General features: G+C 39.0%; 1 protein-coding gene across 24 annotated transcripts in view; it reads right to left on the bottom strand.

Moving 5' to 3' along the window:
* LOC126278103 (Down syndrome cell adhesion molecule-like protein Dscam2) overlaps positions 1-19,347 on the bottom strand; it is an 810,453-nt gene that overhangs the window by 355,648 nt on the left and 435,458 nt on the right. Inside the window, exon 7 of one of the 24 annotated variants that reach the window (XM_049977967.1) lies at positions 18,845-18,974. The exons of the other annotated variants lie outside the window; for them this stretch is intronic. Within the exon in view, the coding sequence (XP_049833924.1) occupies positions 18,845-18,974 (130 nt within the window). The remainder of the gene's footprint in view (positions 1-18,844; positions 18,975-19,347) is intronic. 24 annotated transcript variants of the gene reach the window in all.

Raw genomic sequence — 19,347 nt, 5'->3', positions numbered from 1 at the left:
TTCTGGAGGGAAGGTGACATTCTTGTTGAAGAACACTATCGAGCAAACTTAGAGAACCTGCATTTGAAGCTGACTGCAGAACACTTCTGTTGGCGCCAACATACAATAGCTGGAAGGTGTCACAATGTGACATCATAATAGAAGGAGAAGTAGCAATGGTCACTCCATGGTATATGATGTCTGTAAAGAAACAGTGATATTGAATAACAAGTGTAAAACAAAGGATTAGGTGATAGATATAGAAATGCTAAATCAAATGCGTCTCACATTCGAAAGGGCAATGTATGAAACATTCCTAGACTATGAAACCAAAATGTTATTGAAACAGCTTTACAAAACCCAAGGAAATACTCTTCATATCTAAGGGATCTCTCTGCACCAAAGTCAGCTTTCTGACACTCATGGGTGACACAGGTTCCGAAATTAAGGGTAGCAAAGTGAAAGCAATAACACTGAACTCCGTTTTAACTGCTTCCTTACAAAGGAAAATCCTAAATATGGCCCCACTGTAATTCTCACACCACAAAAGAATGACTGAAATCAATGTTAGTGTCACTGGCACTGAAAAACAACAGAAATCACTGACATTAAATAGAGCTACAGAATTTGATGGATCACAGTCTATACAGAATTTGCAGCTGATTTAGCCCCTCTATTAATCATAATATACTGCAGGTCCCTTGAATGGTAAACAGTGACCAGTAACTGGAAGACAGCACGGGTCACATCTATCTACTAGAAGGGTAATAGAAGTGACCCACAAAACTGTATCTGATATCATATCCTTGACAATTATTTATTGTAGAATCTTACAACTTGTTCTGTATTCAGATGTAATGAGATATCTCAAACAGAATGACCCCACCATGTCAGCCACTATGGGATCTACAAATATTGACCATGCGAAAGACATCCTGAAAGCCAAGGATCGAGGCAGTCATGTAGATACTCCGCTTCCGAAAAGCATTTGCCTCAGTACTACACCAACATTTATTAATGAAATACAATCATATGATGTATCATGCAAAAGTTGTCAATGGATTGAGGATTTCTTAAATAGTGTGTCATCAACAAATGTATGAGTAACTTCATGTGTGTCCCAAGAAAGTATGCTAGGACCCTTGCTATGCATGTTGTATACTAATGGTCTAGTATACAATATTAATAGTAACAGTTACCTAGAGCCAAGTACTGTCTGATAAAACCTGCACAAAAATTCATTGATAAAATTGTAATTGGTGGTGAAAAGATAACTGGTGCACAGAGTTCAAACATTCTCTAATGTAAAACTGTGCATTTCACAAGACAAAAAACATTGTATATATGTCTCCAATATCAATGAATCACAGTTGGGATCAGTAAACTCATAGAAACACCTGGGTGTAACAAATTTTAAGGATATGAAATTGAAAGCTAACATATGCTTAGTCAAAGGAAAAGCTTGTGGCTGACTTCAGTTCATTGTCAAGAGAGTGAGAAAAGGTGATTAGCCTAAAAGGAGATTGCTTACCAAACATTAGTGCGACCCATCCTAGAATATTCACTGAAGTGTGTGGGACCTATACAAAAGAGGACTAGTAGGGGATATTAAGTGCATAAAAAGAAGAACAGTACAAATGGTGACACATTTGGCTGACACTTGAGAGAACATTAGAGATGTTAAAACTGAGGAGGCATACATCAGAAGACAGCCCAAACTATCTAGCAAAAGTGCATTTACTAAATTTCATGAATCACCTTCAAGTGAGAAATCTAGGAATAGAAAACAACCTCCTACATCTATACTCTGCAAGCTACATTATTGTGTGTGGCAGACAGTACTTTGGGTATCCCTATTATTATTGCTCCCCTCCCCATTCTATTCATGAATGGTACATGGAAAGAATGACTGTCAATAAACCTCCTTGTGGGCTTAATCTATATAATTTCCTCTTTGTAGCCGTGTTGAGTGCCAAATGTGGGAGTTCATATTACATTTCCTGACACTTCTTCAAACCTACACTATCAGAATTTCAATAGCAGACGTCTGTGATACACAACGCCATTCTTATATCATCTGGCAGTTAGGTTTGCTGAACATATCCATAACACTCTCAAACTTCATTCCTTTTGTTTCATGGATAGTCGCTAATCACTTTTCTGCTGTACCAATGACAGCCCTCAATGTAGCCGTATATCTTTCTTAAATCAAGAGGCAGAGTTGAAATTCCAAAATGTCAAACATTTCTCTGATAATGCTTTCAGTATATAGAACTTTTCTTCTGTCTTGACACAGTATGAACTTCCATATTTTGGTTGCAGTTTTATAATTTTTAGAAATAAAGAAAGGCAGCCATAAAGGTTCCAAAGAAAATTGTAAGTGATGGAAAAAAAAAAACTGATGGACCTCAGTTTAAATCTATTAGCATTTGTCTTCTTATTTCCTTTCTTTCTTTCTCTGTATTACATAAATATCATTACAGCAGTCTTTCTAATGAAACTGCACACAACTTACATTCATAAACACTCGTCAATAAGCCTCAACAGGTAGGAATTTTAATAGTTTCAACATTTTGAGGCCATATCCGCAACTGTATAAATATTAATTTTAAATTAACAACAGCCTCAGTTGCAATGTTTACCTAGGTTTATCTAGGTTTCAGTTGGGATAATCCAACCTTCTTCAGAATAAAAGGAACTACGATTTGTCCATAATGGACAACGTCAAAAACTAAAAACTATAATATAGTAAAACATTGTCATATTGCTGTTTCCCAGATAAGTTATTGCATTGTGACAATGTACTACTAAATTATAGTTTTTAGTTTTGGACACTGTCCATTACGGACAAATCGAAGTTCTTTTTATTCTGAAGAAGGTTGGGTTATCCCAACTGAAGCCTAAGTAAATTTAGGTAAACATTGCAACTGAGGCTCTTGTTAATTTAAAATTAATCTTCAATAAGTGTAAAATATGATTTATCTCCATAAGACTGTAAACAAAACAACTGAAAGTTCAGGTTGGAATATCTACAATTTTGAAAAGGATAGGTTGCTACTCACCATAAAGATGATAGGTTGAGGTGCAGACAGGCACAATGAAAAGACTGTTACACACTAAGCTTTCAGCCAAAGCCTTCTTCAGACAAAAAGGAAAACACACACAAACACACACACTCACACAAGCAGGTACACTTAATGTATACATGACCAATATCTTCTACCGCTTCAGTCTGATTTAGACTGTACATGAAGTCACAGTAATAAACATTTAAATAAATTTTGTGATTGCAGTGTTTATATTGTTTTTAGACAGCTTAAAATGGTATGATAACAAAACGCTCTGTGGTTGATGCAGAGAGATCACAAAATATCTAATTTCTTCAGAAGGTCATTACTTACCACCATTTCATGCATAATACTAGCAATTTCGTCTTACCTAAATACTGGAGTAGGAAAACCCTGACCAGGACACAGAAGAACGGCAGGTAGGTGTGCTACTATGCTGTTACCCTCAAAACGCTCTTTCAGTACTCTAGGTCTTATGTTGCCATTCGGTTCTGAAATTTCACAATTCTGCCACTCAGTGATGTCAGTGCTTTTATTAGGTAAGATACCCCTTAACAAATGAGACTTTTCTTTGAAACATATTTTGAAATTACTTTATGACTGGGCTACAAGAGGAAATGAATATGACTACATAATACAAAAGATACCTGTTTACAGCAGTTAATGAAAGGGTAACTGTTTAATAAGAAAATGTGTGTGTGTGTGTGTGTGTGTGTGTGTGTGTGTGTGTGTGTGTGTGTGTGTGTGTGTGTGAACAATTACCTAAAAATTGGTAGTGGATATCCAGAAACTTCACATAAAATTACTGCCACATTTGTTAATGGTATCTCCATAACTAAGCTTCCTTCAATTTTTCTTCCTGGGTGCCGTGGAGGGATATTGTTGTTGGGCTCTGTAGAATTAAGTTGAAATCAAGAATTTGTTTATGTATATTGAAAAAGAGATTCTGCAGCTTCTGTCTTGGTAGAAGGAATATGAGTAAAACAATGTAATGACAAATGATGAGGAAACACATGACACTGTATCTAAAGCCATAACTATCACGTTATTTCCTTACTGTCTCATTATAAAGTGAAATATATTAAGGCGAAAAAAATGCTATAATCCTATGTAACAAACTGATACTAAATTTGAAATAGAAAGCTATAGCTGGAATAAAATAACTTTGTGATTTACAGATTGCTGTGGCAGGGGGGAAGTGTAGTTAATGTGGAGCCAGTCACACTTGAGACTGCTCTGTAGTTACCATCTAAACATGCAACACAGCACATGGGACTCAAGAAAGATCCATGATTAGCTGAATGTTGAACCCTACCATTCAGTTCTCTGAAATGTGAATCACTAAGTAATTTTTATTGAAGTACATCAAACAATTACAGAAAAAAAACAATTGTTGTTCTGAGATTCTCATCTACTTATTCATAAGGAGCCTCAGGGGTGTAGAACCACTGTCTCTACTCCCCAATATTACTGCCTTAGCACAGCAAGAACAACTGTATCTTTACCAGATCAGTTCTCTGTGGTAAGCACTGTACACTACACGCATTGTGTATACACTGTGAGAATAAAAGTATTCATAGCAAAGTGACGGGAGTATGAGTGATTATTTATCATTGTAATTACCACGCCCACTCACCATTATCTACAGTGGTGAGCCAGACGTGATATGAACATGCAATCTTCTGACTGATTTCACCACCTGGACTTGATTTCACAATATACTACTGATGTCTGCTATGTAAGGGGAGCAGAAAACATGGTGGTTGACTACCTCTCACCACTCACTACCACATCGGCCCATCTTGACTTTGACCAACTAGCGGAGGCACAAGCAACTGACACCGACCTTCAAAACTTGCTATTTAGGCACACAATGGGCCTCCACCTCATGCAGTGCACCATAGCACGCACAACCAAACTAGTGTGGTGCGAATTATCACACGGCAGGCAATGATCAGTCGTCCCACAGAACTCCAGGAATACAGTTATCTACCTTCTCCACAACTTGTCTCACCCTGGAGTATGCCCGACACTGAAAGTCATAATGGAACATTTCATTTGGACTAACATTAAATGGGACTATGCTGCATGGATGGGAGCCTGCACCTGATGCCAACGGGCCAAAACAGGACGTCATGTCTAGCCACCCTTCGGGAAATTCCCCATTCCAAAAGGCCATTTCCAACATGCCCACATAAACATAGTGGGGCCACTTCTAGATTCGAATGGATACAACTACATCTTGTCAGCCTTAGACAGGACAACTTGATGCATGGAGGCCATGCCTCTGACTGATATCTTGGCTGATACCGTTGCCTGAGCTTTCATCACACTATAGATTGCACGCTTCGGCTGCCCGAGTCCCTTACAACTGACCAGGCCCCTGTTCTCTCAGCTCTGCTGCCTCTGTGGGTGACATTTATTCCACACGGCAGCCAACCATCCTCAATCCAACGGACTTGTGGAATGGTGGCAACACATCCTCAAGAGAGTGCTCATATGCCATGACCAGAAGTGGACAGATGCCCTTCCCTGGGCGCTACTGGGCATATGAGCTACCTACAGAGAAGATCTGGATACCTCACTGGCCGAGGTGCTCTACAGGGAACTGATCACCCTAACAGCAGAGTCTGCATCACAAACCACCGACCCCATGGATATCAACCTGCTGGACCTAGTAAAATGTGTCAGGGGCCACATCCACATCCCACCATGCCAAACAAGAAATCTCTGTGCGTAATACCTCCAATCGTGTACACACATCATGCCGAGGACTGATGCTGTTAAACCTGCTCTCCACTCTGGGTACTGTGGCTTACACAAGGTGTTGAAATGATGATGAAACACTTTTGATATATTTCAAGCTGGAAAAATGACACTGAACTACCTAAAACTAGTGTGGACTTTAGCGGACACACCTATGTTTACTCTTCACTGGCCCCAGCTCCAGGCCCCTCAAGCCAATTTACAGTTGGTCTAGACCTGCAAGACTATCTCCCAGAACACATTTCCATAACACTGCAGGACTCACTACTCGTGGTAAGGACCAAATCTGACAATAGACAGTCAGGCTACAGTACGGTCCCGAGGTCATTGGAGAACTAGATGCCCCAGGTCTGGAATCCACTCTTTCTTCAGACGGCTACCAGCTCATGTCGGCGATAGAGCACTCCATATGATGACTGACACTCCGGACACCATTGCCAGTGGACTGGCAACCTCACTAACACTGGACGACACACCGCCAGCCGCTACTGCCTCAACGCTCACCACCAGTGCCCCCTTCAGCACCGCCACCGATGTCATTGGCTGGCCGTCCTCGACTCTACTCCCCCCCCCTCCCCAATAATATTGCTGCCCTATAGCAGCAAGAATGTTTTCTCTGTAGTATGCACTCTACACTACACACATTGTGTATACCCTGCGAGAATAAAAGTATTCATAGTAAGTGACAGGAGAGCAAACGATTATTTATTGTTATAATTACCACGCCCACTCCACACAACCAACAGAGCTAAGAAAATAAGAAGAAAACAAAAGAAACGGTTTTTGACAAGAAGTCATAAAAAACTCAATATTAAGAGAGAAAATTCATCCTGTGTTGGGTGGGACATGAAAGAAACAATGGTCCCTGAGCTTCTGTGTATGCTAACTTCATTAATATTCCATTAATGAATTATTTGGCATCCCTTGCTGACTGATAGGGAATCTGTCTTCACTCTAATTTTTAGTTAAATTTTCCATTTCTGTTGTATGTTTCATTTCTTATTCTTTGCCAGAATTCTTTTAAAAAAATAAAGCCTTGACTGATTTATTTTCAATTTTTCTGTAGCATTATGTGCTCAGTTCTCTAGTGTGAAATAGCAAAAATTTTCCTCTACAAGCTTCAAGTTTAAATTTTTTTGTACAGAACTGCTGGCAAGTAGAAAATTGTGAGAGATAATCTGTGCCATGATCCTTTTACACATTAATTACAAATAAGTGTACTCTTCACATCATAAGAATAAAAACTAACTAAGATCTATAGTTATCATACAGTACCCATATTAGAAGTGTGATGAGCACATAATATCATATCACATCCATAGGTCTTGACCAGTTTCTATTTGTATAAGACAAAGAATATGCATTTCTGCATTTAGTGTATGCATATTTCTGTATATGACCACCATTTGAAAATGGACAATTTTTAAAACCAGTCATACTTTAGTACAAAAGAAAAGTTATAATCCAAGCATACCACAGTTGTCTTTAACACAGCACTGATATGGGAGGTCGTCTCAAAGTGTGGCAGGGGGCGAAAGACATTCCGGAGGGCTGAACGGAAGGCCTCTCCAGTTCGTCTGACGAACCGGTTTCAGGCTCTGTCTCCGGCTGATATTGATCTTCAGCCAGACATGGCTGCTTGTCCTGTTCCAGAGGTTGCCCCTCAGTCTGCAAGATCCGGGCAGTCGCAGAGGGTGGGCTTACTGGTAGTTGGGAGCTCCAATGTCAGGCGCATAATGGGGCCCCTTAGGGATATGGCAGCAAGACAGGGGAAGAAAACCAATGTGCCCTCCATGTGCATACCGGGGGGAGTCATTCCAAATGTGGAAAGGGTCCTTCTGGATGCCATGAAGGGTACAGGGTGCACCCATCTGCAGGTGGTCGCTCATGTCGGCACCAATGATGTGAGTTGCTATGGATTGGAGGAAATACTCTCTGGCTTCTGGCGGCTATCTGATTTGGTGAAGACTGCCAGTCTCGCTAGCGGGAGGAAAGCAGAGCTCACCATCTGCAGCATTGCCGACAGAACTGACTGCGGACCTTTGGTAGAAAGCTGAGTGGAGGGTCTGAATCAGAGGCTGAGACTGGTCTGCGACTGTGTGGGCTGCAGATTTCTCTACTTGCGCAATAGGGTGGTGGGGTTTCGGGTTCCGCTGGATAGGTCAGTAGTCCACTACATGCAGCAAGGGCTACACGGGTAGCAGGGGTCGTGTGGCGTGGACTGGGCGGTTTTTTAGGTTAGATGGCATTGGGAAAGTACAGAAAGGGCAACAGCCTCAAAGGGTGCAGGGCAAAGTCAGGACACGCGGGGCCCAAGCAGCAATCAGTATTGTAATTACAAACTGTCGAAGCTGCATTGGTAAAGTACTGGAACTTCAAGCACTGATAGAAAGCACCGAAGCTGAAATCGTTACAGGTACAGGAAGCTGGCTGAAGCCAGAGATAAATTCTGCCGAAACTTTTACAAAGGCACAGACGGTGTTTAGAAAGGATAGATTGCATGCAACCAGTGGTGGCGTGTTTGTCACTGTTAGTAGTAGTTTATCCTGTAATGAAGTAGAAGTGGATAGTTCCTGTGAATTATTATGGGTGGAGGTTACACTCAACAACCAAGCTAGGTTGATAATTGGCTCCTTTTACGGACCTCACGACTCAGCAGCATTAGTGGCAGAACAACTGAGAAAAAATCTGGAATACATTTCACATAACTTTTCTCAGCATGTTATAGTCTTAGGTGGAAATTTAAATTTACTAGATATAGACTGGGACACTCAGATGTTTAGGACGGGTGGTAGGGACAAAGCATCGAGTGACATTATACTGAGTACACTATCCGAAAATTACATTGAGCAATTAAACAGAGAACCAACTCATGGAGATAACATCTTGGACCTACTGATAACAAACAGACCTGAACTTTTCGACTCTCTAAGTGCAGAACAGGGAATCTGTGATCATAAGGCCATTGCAGCATTCCTGAATATGGAAGTTAATAGGAATATAAAAAAAGGGAGGAAGGTTTATCTGTTTAGCAAGAGTAATAGAAGGCAGATTTCAGACTACCTAACAGATCAAAACAAAAATTTCTGTTCCGACACTGACAATGTTGAGTGTTTATGGAAAAAGTTCAAGGCAATCGTAAAATGCATTTTAGACAGGTACGTGCCGAGTAAAACTGTGAGTATTGGGAAAAAACCACCATGGTTCAACAACAAAGTTAGGAAACTACTGCAAAAGCAAAGACAGCTTCACTCCAAGTTGAAACGCCGCCATAACCTCTCAGACAAACAGAAGCTAAACGATGTCAAAGTTAGCGTAAGGAGGGCTATGCGTGAAGCGTTCAGTGAATTTGAAAGTAAAATTCTATGTACTGACTTGACAGAAAATCCTAGGAAGTTCTGGTCTTATGTTAAATCAGTAAGTGGCTCGAAACAGCATATCCAGACACTCCGGGATGATGATGGCATTGAAACAGAGGATGACATGCGTAAAGCTGAAATACTAAACACCTTTTTACAAAGCTGTTTCACAGAGGAAGACCGCATTGCAGTTCCTTCTCTAAATCCTCGCACGAATGAAGAAATGGCTGACATCGAAATAAGTGTCCAAGGAATAGAAAAGCAACTGGAATCACTCAACAGAGGAAAGTTCACTGGACCTGATTGGGTACCAATTCGATTCTACACAGAGCACATAATGATTGGAAAAGAGCACAGTTAGTCCCAGTCTTCAAGAAGGGTCATCAAGCAGATGCGCAAAACTATAGACCTATATCTCTGACATCGATCAGTTGTAGAATTTTAGAACATGTTTTTTGCTCGAGTATCATGTCGTTTTTGGAAACCATTATCTACCCTGTAGGAATCAACGTGGATTCCGGAAACAGCAATCGTGTGAACCCAACTCGCTTTATTTGTTCATGAGACCCAGAAAATATTAGATAAAGGCTCCCAGGTAGATGCTATTTTCCTTGACTTCCGGAAGGCATTCAATACAGTTATGCACTGTAGCCTGATAAACAAAGTAAGATCCTATAGAATCAGACCAGCTGTGTGGCTGGATTGAAGAGTTTTTAGCAAACAGAACACAGCATGTTGTTATCAATGGAGAGACGTCTACAGACGTTAAAGTAACCTCTGGCATGCCACAGGGGAGTGTTATGGGACCACTGCTTTTCACAACATATATAAATGAACTAGAAGATAGTGTTGGAAGTTCCATGCGGCTTTTTGCAAATGATGCTGCAGTATACAGAGAAGTTGCAGCATTAGAAAATTGTAGCGAAATGCAGGAAGATCTGCAGTGGATAGGCACTTGGTGCAGGGAGTAGCAACTGACCCTTAACATAGACAAATGTAATGTATTGCGAATGTATAGAAAGAAGGATCCTTTATTGTATGTACATGATAGTGGAACAAACACTGGTAGCAGTTACTTCTGTAAAATATCTGGGAGTATGCGTGCGGAACGATTTGAAGTGTAATGATCATATAAAATTCATTGGGAGAGTCCTTAGAAAATGTAGTCCATCAACAAAGGAGGTGGCTTACAAAACATTCGTTCGACCTATACTTGAGTATTGCTCATCAGTGTGGGATCCGTACCAGATCGGGTTGACGGAGGAGATAGAGAAGATCCAAAGAAGAGCGGCGGGTTTTGTCACACAGTTATTTGGTAACCGTGATAGTGTTACGGAGATGTTTAGCAAACTCAAGTGGCAGACTCTGCAAGAGAGGTGATCTGCATCGCGGTGCAGCTTGCTCGCCAGGTTTCCGAGAGGGTGCGTTCCTGGATGAGGTATCGAACATATTGCTTCCCCCCTGATTATACCTCCCGAGGAGATCACGAATGTAAAATTAGAGAGATCTGAGTGCGCATGGAGGCTTTCAGACAGTCGTTCTTCCCGCGAACCATACGCGACTGGAACAGAAAAGGGAGGTAATGACAGTGGCATGTAAAGTGCCCTCCACCACACACCATTGGGTGGCTTGCAGAGTATAAATGTAGATGTAGATGTAGATATTGATAATAAATTGTCAATGTACAAGTTCAGGAGTTGGTAAGTGAGAGAGAGTAGTAAATATTGCTACTGCCAACTCCTCACTCCTAAATCAATTTAACTCACTCTATCATGTAACTTCCAACAGCTGAGATACTTTGAAGTGATACTTTGAAGCACTACAGACAACAAAACAATTAAAATTTTCAGGAACATAAAGTAAAAACAATGAGAATCCTTAAACAACTGTATTAATTTCAGAGTGTATTTTACGAGGGTAATCCCAAAAGTAAGGTCTCCTATTTTTTTATAAGTGTAGAACTCTGTTTGTGTGGCAGTTGATCACACTGTTATGAAGAGTAAACATGCGCTCACTGCACTGAGGCACTCAGTCTTGGCTTTGCAGCCATTGAGAATGGAGCCCCCATTGGATGTTACCGCCAACTGTGAATTGCGTGCAGTTATTCAGTTTTTGAATGCAAAGGGCACTGCACTGATTGAAATCCATTGCCAATTGACAGAAGTGTATGGAGAGTAGTGCATGGATGTCAAAAATTTTCGTAAGTGGTGTAGAGTGTTTGCAGCTGGTCGGACCGAAATTCATGATGAACAAAGGAGCTGGAAACTGTCAGTTTCTGAGGGGACGGTGTTTATGGTTGAGCAAAGCATGCATGAAGATCGGCGAATGCCCTGGATGATCTCTGCACGTTGGTTTCTGAGGTTTCCCACAGCATCACTCACAGAATTTTAATGGAAACATTGAACTACCGGAAGGTGAGCACAAGATTGGTGCCACACATGCTGACTGAGGACCACATGCGGCAAAGAGTTTATGCTTCCCGCGCATTTCTTCATCACCTTGCAGGCGAACAGGACTACTTTCTGGACTCAATTGTCATGGGTGAAGAACCTGGGCATACCACTTTACATCTGAGACCAAGCAACAATCATGCCAGTGGTGTCATCCTCCTTCGCCAAAGCTGCGGAAATTCTAAAACAGTCTGCCAGTAAAGTCATGACAATTGTTTTTTGGGATCAGAAAGGGGTAATGTTGGTCGACTTCATGCCCACTGGGACCACAGTTAACGCTGACAGGTACTGTGAGACTCTGAGAAAACTCAAACGGCAATTCAGAACTGGAGAAAAGGAATGTTGGGCAAGGGCATACTCCATGACAATGCTTGCCCACACATCGGTCGGCAAACCATTGCTCTCCTGCAACAGTTCCAGTGGAACATAATCACCCACCCACCCTATAGTGCCGAAGTGGTGCCCAGTGACTATCTCCTGTTCCCTATGTTAAAAGGACATTTGGCCGGAAAGCAATTCAGCTCTGATGAGGAGGTGGAAGAAAAAGTTCATAACTTTCTGAACAGCATGGTGGCGGCTGGTATGACATGGGCGTACAGAAACTGCCACAGTGTCTACAAAAATGCCTGGACAGAAATGGTGATCATGTTGCAAAATAGCTAATTGCTCAAGCTGTAAACTGATGTAAGCCATTGTAAAATAAAACAGGTCTATGTACTTATATAAAAAAATTGGAGTCTTTACTTTCGGGTTACCTTCGTATGTTAGGAAAACATTCCTGCTAATATGGCGCATTGGGTTCACATGCAGAACAAATTTGTTTGTGTGTGTGTCTGTGTGTCAAAATAATAGAAAAAAATATTTGGGAAAAATGGCAACATAACAAAGAAATCCAGGTGATATATGTGTAGGATTATAAATTATCAGCTAAATAATGTAGAAGCAATGCAGAGACAACACTCTAATAGATGTCACTCATAGATTTTGCATCAATTAACAGGTAAAAGGATGTGTATATGGTATGCTTAACATTACAGATAAAACAATTAGTGTTTACAGATCCCCCCTGTGAAATTTTCATCAGTTTCTATAATTATATTAAGCACCATTGTTGCTTGTCTGTGAAGTAGAAATGAATAATGATTTGCTTTGATTTCAAAATTAGCTTTATAAACCAGTTGAAGTTGGACAAGACACAAAATTACTACTTGGCACTAAGAATTTTAAGTCAGCTCTACATCAGTCAACTATAACTGTGATTAATACTGACACATTAATAGGTACTAATAGACACCATTTTTGCATGATAAAATAAGGTATACCTAGTTATAAATGAACTCTCAAACCATGCTGTTCACATGCTGAACATGGTAATACAAAGTCAAATGATAACAAGGAAAGTAGACAGTTTTGTTCAAAATTTCACAACAGGTAAAAAGAATATGCAGCAAGGATAATGCAGAAAAATGTGATGCTGGATGCTGCCTAGTTCTGTATTTCATGCATTCCTAAATATGCACACACACACAATGTAGTTTAAATACCAAGAAATGCTGTTGAAAAGTTCCGAAATCTCATTTTACACACTATAAATAACCTAAATCATTTTTGTAATATGAATGTAATTACACATAAACGCACACATTCAGAGGTCATCCAAGATCGGTGTTCAGATTTTAAAAATGACAGTGATGACCAAAAAATCTCTTCTTCAACAACAAATCTTTGAACATTTAGTTAAGTCTCTTTCTTTGGTTTGTTTATATCCTGTACAGCACATGTGAGTTGTTAACTGTGGCAAAGTGCAGAGTAATCCTATGGAATCAAATAACTGTAAATAACACTATCAAGTCAGCCTTATGATTTCGTTAGGTATTAACCCCAAATACCTCATCACTTTCAGGCATTCAATGTTTACTTGTTTCAAACTTTTTCTGTCACGTCACAGCAACACAACGACCCCCATAATGCTACAAACTATTACAAAGAACTGAACCAGTTGATAATGAAATTGGTAATGAGAAAATAAAAATTCAACCATCACAAAAGGTGACTAGTTGTCGTCATTCCTAAAAACCTTTATTAATCATGTTGCAGTGTACCGCATCCATCAGGTAAAAGTTTTAAAGGCAAACAAATCAGTGGATGTTGAAATGGGAAACTGGAGTTTGTAAAATAATACAATGGTGTAGTTACTTAAAAAATAGCAATGGTGACTCACAACATACATAAAACAAACTTTACTAGCAGTTAAAATTAGTTGCCTTATCTCAAAAACAAAGATCTGAGAACTATTGTGAATTCAGTTTTAAATGATGTCATGTTTGCTTTTAGCTATAATTTTAAACCTATTTCTATGCCATAATAGGGCATAAAATATGTGAATGCTAACAGACTGGAGATTTTTTTGTAATACTGTTATTCTCATCTTATGTTTTCTCAGTATGTTTTATTATTTACTTGTAAACAGTGGAAAATGGGACAATAAAACATTTACAAATAAAGTAAACATGACATCCTTTAACATTTAAAGATTTCATAGGTGCTGTGGACTCTTATTACAAGAAGTTAATACTATTAAAACTATTCAAATGGCCTGACAGCAGTCAAAAAACCAAACTGTTAAGATCAATTCTCTTTTCAAATCACACATTTTTGAAGGATAGTCAACAGTTAAAGCAAAATCGTTCTCCTAATATACTCAGTATCTCTGACAAGTTTTGGAAAAGGTCAAATGGTTATGAACTTAAGATGTATCAGAATAAAGTTGCAGAAATAATATACTAATCAGAATGCCCAAGACATCATCTTCTCACACATGACATAGCATCTTGGCCCCTTTCTTAGGATTCAATACTATCTCCCACCCACTTCCCAACAAACACACACACACACACACACACACACACACACACACACACACACACACACACACACACGGTTATCCACATATGCACACACTGACTTGTTTGGTTATTTATTCTTGCAGACCATCAGTAATGCAGAACTCCAAAAAAAAAAGTAGCCAATATGTCACAAATATTGTTGGTATTCAGTATTAACCTTTATTTTGGGCATATTAAAACATAATTAGAGCTAAATTTTATGCTTCCTCCTATCTGAACTGTTACAAAATTTTACTTTTAATGCAGGCTAATAATTGAATAGGGCTGGAAAATGTAACATCTTTTTCTGTTGAAATTTGTATCTATTTTCTTTGTTTGCACACAATTAGATACACAAATTTAAAAGACTGACACACTATATGAGTGAAGACAAACAAATTATTTGTTCTTTGAAATTGACTGTTTAAAAACATTGCTAACTGGAAACTTTTTGAATGGAAAGTTAGCTTTTTCTGCCGAAATGGCCTTTGTTTTCTTTGTTTGACTATATGATTATTCTTTTGAAAATCAGCAGCATTTTCCCACCAGTTAAGTGAATGCTTCTCCGATATAAGATGTTTCTGGATATTATTTTTCTTTTCCCGCCCAATCTGAATATTAAAAAATCTGCAGACTACTAATTTTGTCCTTCTGTGAGCATTCTTGGCCCTAGGACCCATGCTTGACAACAATGACAAGACACCAAGTGTAGAAGTAGAGCCGAATGTACAACAATTCCATTTTAACATTAGGGAAAGAATTTCTGCGCCGTCGAAAAACGTTACAGATTTTGTTTTCCAATCGCTATAGTGTGGAGGGCGGGCACTGTAAACTTTTCTCGCAGACGGCCAGTAGTGTAAGTAGACTAGAATTTTTACCGCCATTGGGGAACAATCAGTTCTAACAAACAAACATATGCATTTCTTTCTTATAAAATGCTAGATCCTGTGGCTGAGTACTAGATTACGCAATGTGTCTCTTAAACACACCATTCAACTGCCCACAACTGGCATGGCACTAGATCATTGAGTGGTTTGAAATGTCTGTGTACGTACCCTTTATTTTGCAAGTACAGTCTTGCACACATTATCTTTCCAAACTGGACTTTGCCAGATGATGTATAATGTAACTGCTTACATTTTCGATACTGTATGCGGAAAATAAAGGTATTTAAATTAACTCTAATAAACAGCTCATCTGGATATAATTTGTTATGACACAGCCTCTATTGAATAATTTCACATTTTCGCATTTTGAGGCAGAATTCACATCTATTTCGCATTAATCGCAAAATGCAAATGTTTTCGGTCCCTACAAATAATCAACTTTGAAGAAACAAAGGTAACAGAGGAAAAAAAGGAATTGCTATACAGTACCCTTTGTGTTAATGTATCTTTCTCAATTTTCACCCTGCCTTTCAGGATAATCTCATACCATGTTGGCTATATCTTTCCAATCATACCTTTGAAAGAAACAATACCAATTAAATAATTTATAGGTTAAGCACTCTACAGGAAGTAAATGTGAAAAGCATACAGATCATGTGTAAACTTCTGAAATATTTGTTAAAAATTAAACTGGCATAAAGAGAGAGAAAGACGAAAAACACTGGAACCACAGACTACTTTTGTGGGGAGTAAGTCCCTTCCAACTGCGAGGCAAGCAATAAGTCCATGATACATTGTACCATACAGATGCTGCATGGCATATCAAAGGAGCATTGCTAGATAATATCCAGTAGATCATTCCAGTCAGGGACATGACCCACATAACAGCTACATAAATCAAATAATGGTGTAACTTTTTAGCCAGTGGAAAGTATGTTAACCCATGGGTGCAGTGTGATGTTAATCATTATCTTGCTACAAATTCCATTCTGGAAATTAATGAGAAATAAGAGTCTTGTGAACATCAGATGGGATTCAAGAAACTGTCTAGAAACACTAGAGTGGTTCTACACTTCTAAACAGCAGTTGCTACACTGTAAGCTCACTTGCAAGACCAGCTGCAGCTCAGATTTTTATGCAATTATATATTCTTTTTCTTTGCTCCTACACATGGGAAAAGTGTAACTGCTCACGAATCATGTTGTCAGCATTTCATTTTATCATAACTTTTTTACATATTTCATTACAATTATATGCTTTTACATATTTTTAATTTTATTTGGAAGAAAATTATGTAGTATTGCTTTTTTATGCTACACATTCAGTAAGCAGACCAACCCTCTAGAAAAGTAACTAAATCTGACATAACATAAAAGTTGAAGACAGAAAGTAAATAACATCTAAAAGCACTTTCTAGTGTCACAAACTGTGGTTAATTGTATTTTGAGTTGGATAATGATGGACGTGTTCCTGTGTTATTTTCTAAGATCCAGAATTTCAGTTCACGAAAGCAAAGCAGATACAATATCAATACTGCATGCAGCATTGTAGCAGCCTTTATTGTATGTAGTAAAAGACTTCATGTGGAGTCAAGATTGGGAGTGGGGCAAAGAAAAGCCTAAAGACCTGATATCTTCTGACTACTAGCGACTTCTACAGATTCAGAACTAGGGAGTGATTGTGCCATGAAACGTCTGCCAAATAGCATGTCTCCCAAGTTCAGAACTGTTAGTGTTCCTAAATGCCTCCTGTTCTATGAACAGTCAAATTAAGATTTTTCCATGATATATGCTCCTCTCTGGTTGCTGTGAACAATCCATGGCACATACTTCAAGTGCCTGAGTATCATGTATATCTACAAAAGTGCTTCGAGTGACAGATCTATGACAAATCAACATTAACGAAAAACTATTTAGATTTTTATCATTGAGAGGCTCCGAAAAGCATGCAGTACTATATAAGTGACCATCACATATGGATACCTGTCAAAGAAACAATAGATATATTTGGATGCTTCACTAGCAATCTCACTGAAGGCAAAATTGACATAGAAGAACCCTGAAAAGGGTCGGTCGCTGATTTTCTGCAAAGTGGTGGAATACACAGACCATTCAAAAGCAGCTCATTTTAAGAATGACAGTCTCAAAGTGACTCACATGTAGGATCTCACTCTTACATCATTCCACTACTCCCCTACACCCAGTAGCTTTCTCCCAGGTATACAATAGGGCACTTAACAAATTTTAAATACTTATGATGAAATATATCACATGAACACAAAACTGGTTTTCAGCATAAAAGTGAGATAGGTTAACTTAATGAATGGGATGACTAAATGAATTTTACAAAGGCACGTAAAGAAAGAGGGACTTCTGAAATTTTTGTACACGGCTGTCACTTCCTGTTGTAATGTATGGGAACAAAACATCGATAACAACAAAAAAGTGTGCACCAAAAATCCAGAGTTTTGAAATAAGATTTTTTTCAGACCATAAGAGGACACATAAGACAGGATCAAAAGTGAGATATAGAAATAAGGGCAGAATTAGAGCTGATGTCCATAAATTTAAAAAAATACAAGAATATAGAGAGAAATGGAAAGAGCACATCAGTAGGATAAAGGGTGGCAGCCTACCAAAAATGTCAATCAAGCTAATCAATTTTTAAAAATATGATATAATTGGATAGATAAAAAATCTACTCACCAAGTGGTGGCAGGAGGAAACACATGTTAAGGCTAAGGAAATGGGCAAGCTTCCAGAACCAGCAGCACCTTCTGCTAGCAGGACTGAAGGGACAAAAAGAGGAATGAAGGAAAAGGACTGATGATGTTTAGGAAATAGGATAGTTTAAGATCGTCTCCCAGATCCCCTGGTCAGAGGAGACTTACCCATCCAGTAAGCATTCCCTGATCCAGGTTTGTGGGAGACATTTGTATAACTCTCCCCAGTTCCTAGACCTCATCAATCCTTTTCCTTCAATCCTCTTCCTGTCCTTTCAGTTGTTCTGCTAGCAGAAGGTGCCACTGGCTCCGAAAGTTTGCTCATTTCCTTAACCTTTACACATGTCTTCTCCTGCCACCACTTGGTGAGAATGATTTTATCCATACAATTATATTACAGACTACTAAAAATACTAGTAAAGTGCAAATCATCAGAACAAAGAAACATGGGCCGACCCAAAACCAGATAGGATGACAGGCGAATATCTAGAAGTAGGGGTAACAAGTAAAGCCTAATATGTGCAGAATATGATGATGGTGGGTATGTTTCTGTTACATAACACTGCAATGTTTGCAGTGTAGGTCTATTATTGATGTCCAGTCACATAATTCTCACTGACGGCAAGCGATATCTGAGAATTAATGTCATCTGTTAAGTCCTTTAAACAAAATAAAAGAGTTTTCTGGGGAAGCTATTATCTTTCAATTGACTCCTGTAAACAACTTACCGAAAAACAGGGGCTGGATAACCGACTACCTGGCAGCCTAAGAAAACAACCTCATTGTATGGTGCTGTTAGAATTTCTCCTCCTTCGTACTTCTTGCCAGGAAATTTGGGAGCAATATTGTTAGTTGGTTCTGAAATGGGGATACGAAATTTGGTAAGCATCTGCAGTAATTATCGCAGATACATTGAGTAACCAACTTTCTTTCTTTCAATGCAAGTGAAATAATGTAGTCATTCACAAAAATACTGATGTAGTAACACAAACTAAATAAGCATAGGTTTGTACAGGGCTTGAGGCATTACACTCATTTTATTTCATGAATACTTCATGATATCAAAATGAAAGTTTTGGCAAATGATAGGGTTTGGAGGGATGCATAACTTTGTTACATGTTTTGTCCACTTAACTCTTATTTCAAGCTAGTGACTTATGCATGTATTGTTTCCTAAAAGTATCTTTTATCTAAGAAATGAGCTAAAATCAGCTCTTATGGGGGGTACACA

The sequence above is a fragment of the Schistocerca gregaria genome, chromosome 6 (genome assembly GCF_023897955.1).
Source record: "Schistocerca gregaria isolate iqSchGreg1 chromosome 6, iqSchGreg1.2, whole genome shotgun sequence".
NCBI lineage: Eukaryota > Metazoa > Arthropoda > Insecta > Orthoptera > Acrididae > Schistocerca > Schistocerca gregaria.
Note: the sequence above shows the minus strand (reverse complement) of the source record. Positions and strands in the feature narration are given on the sequence as shown.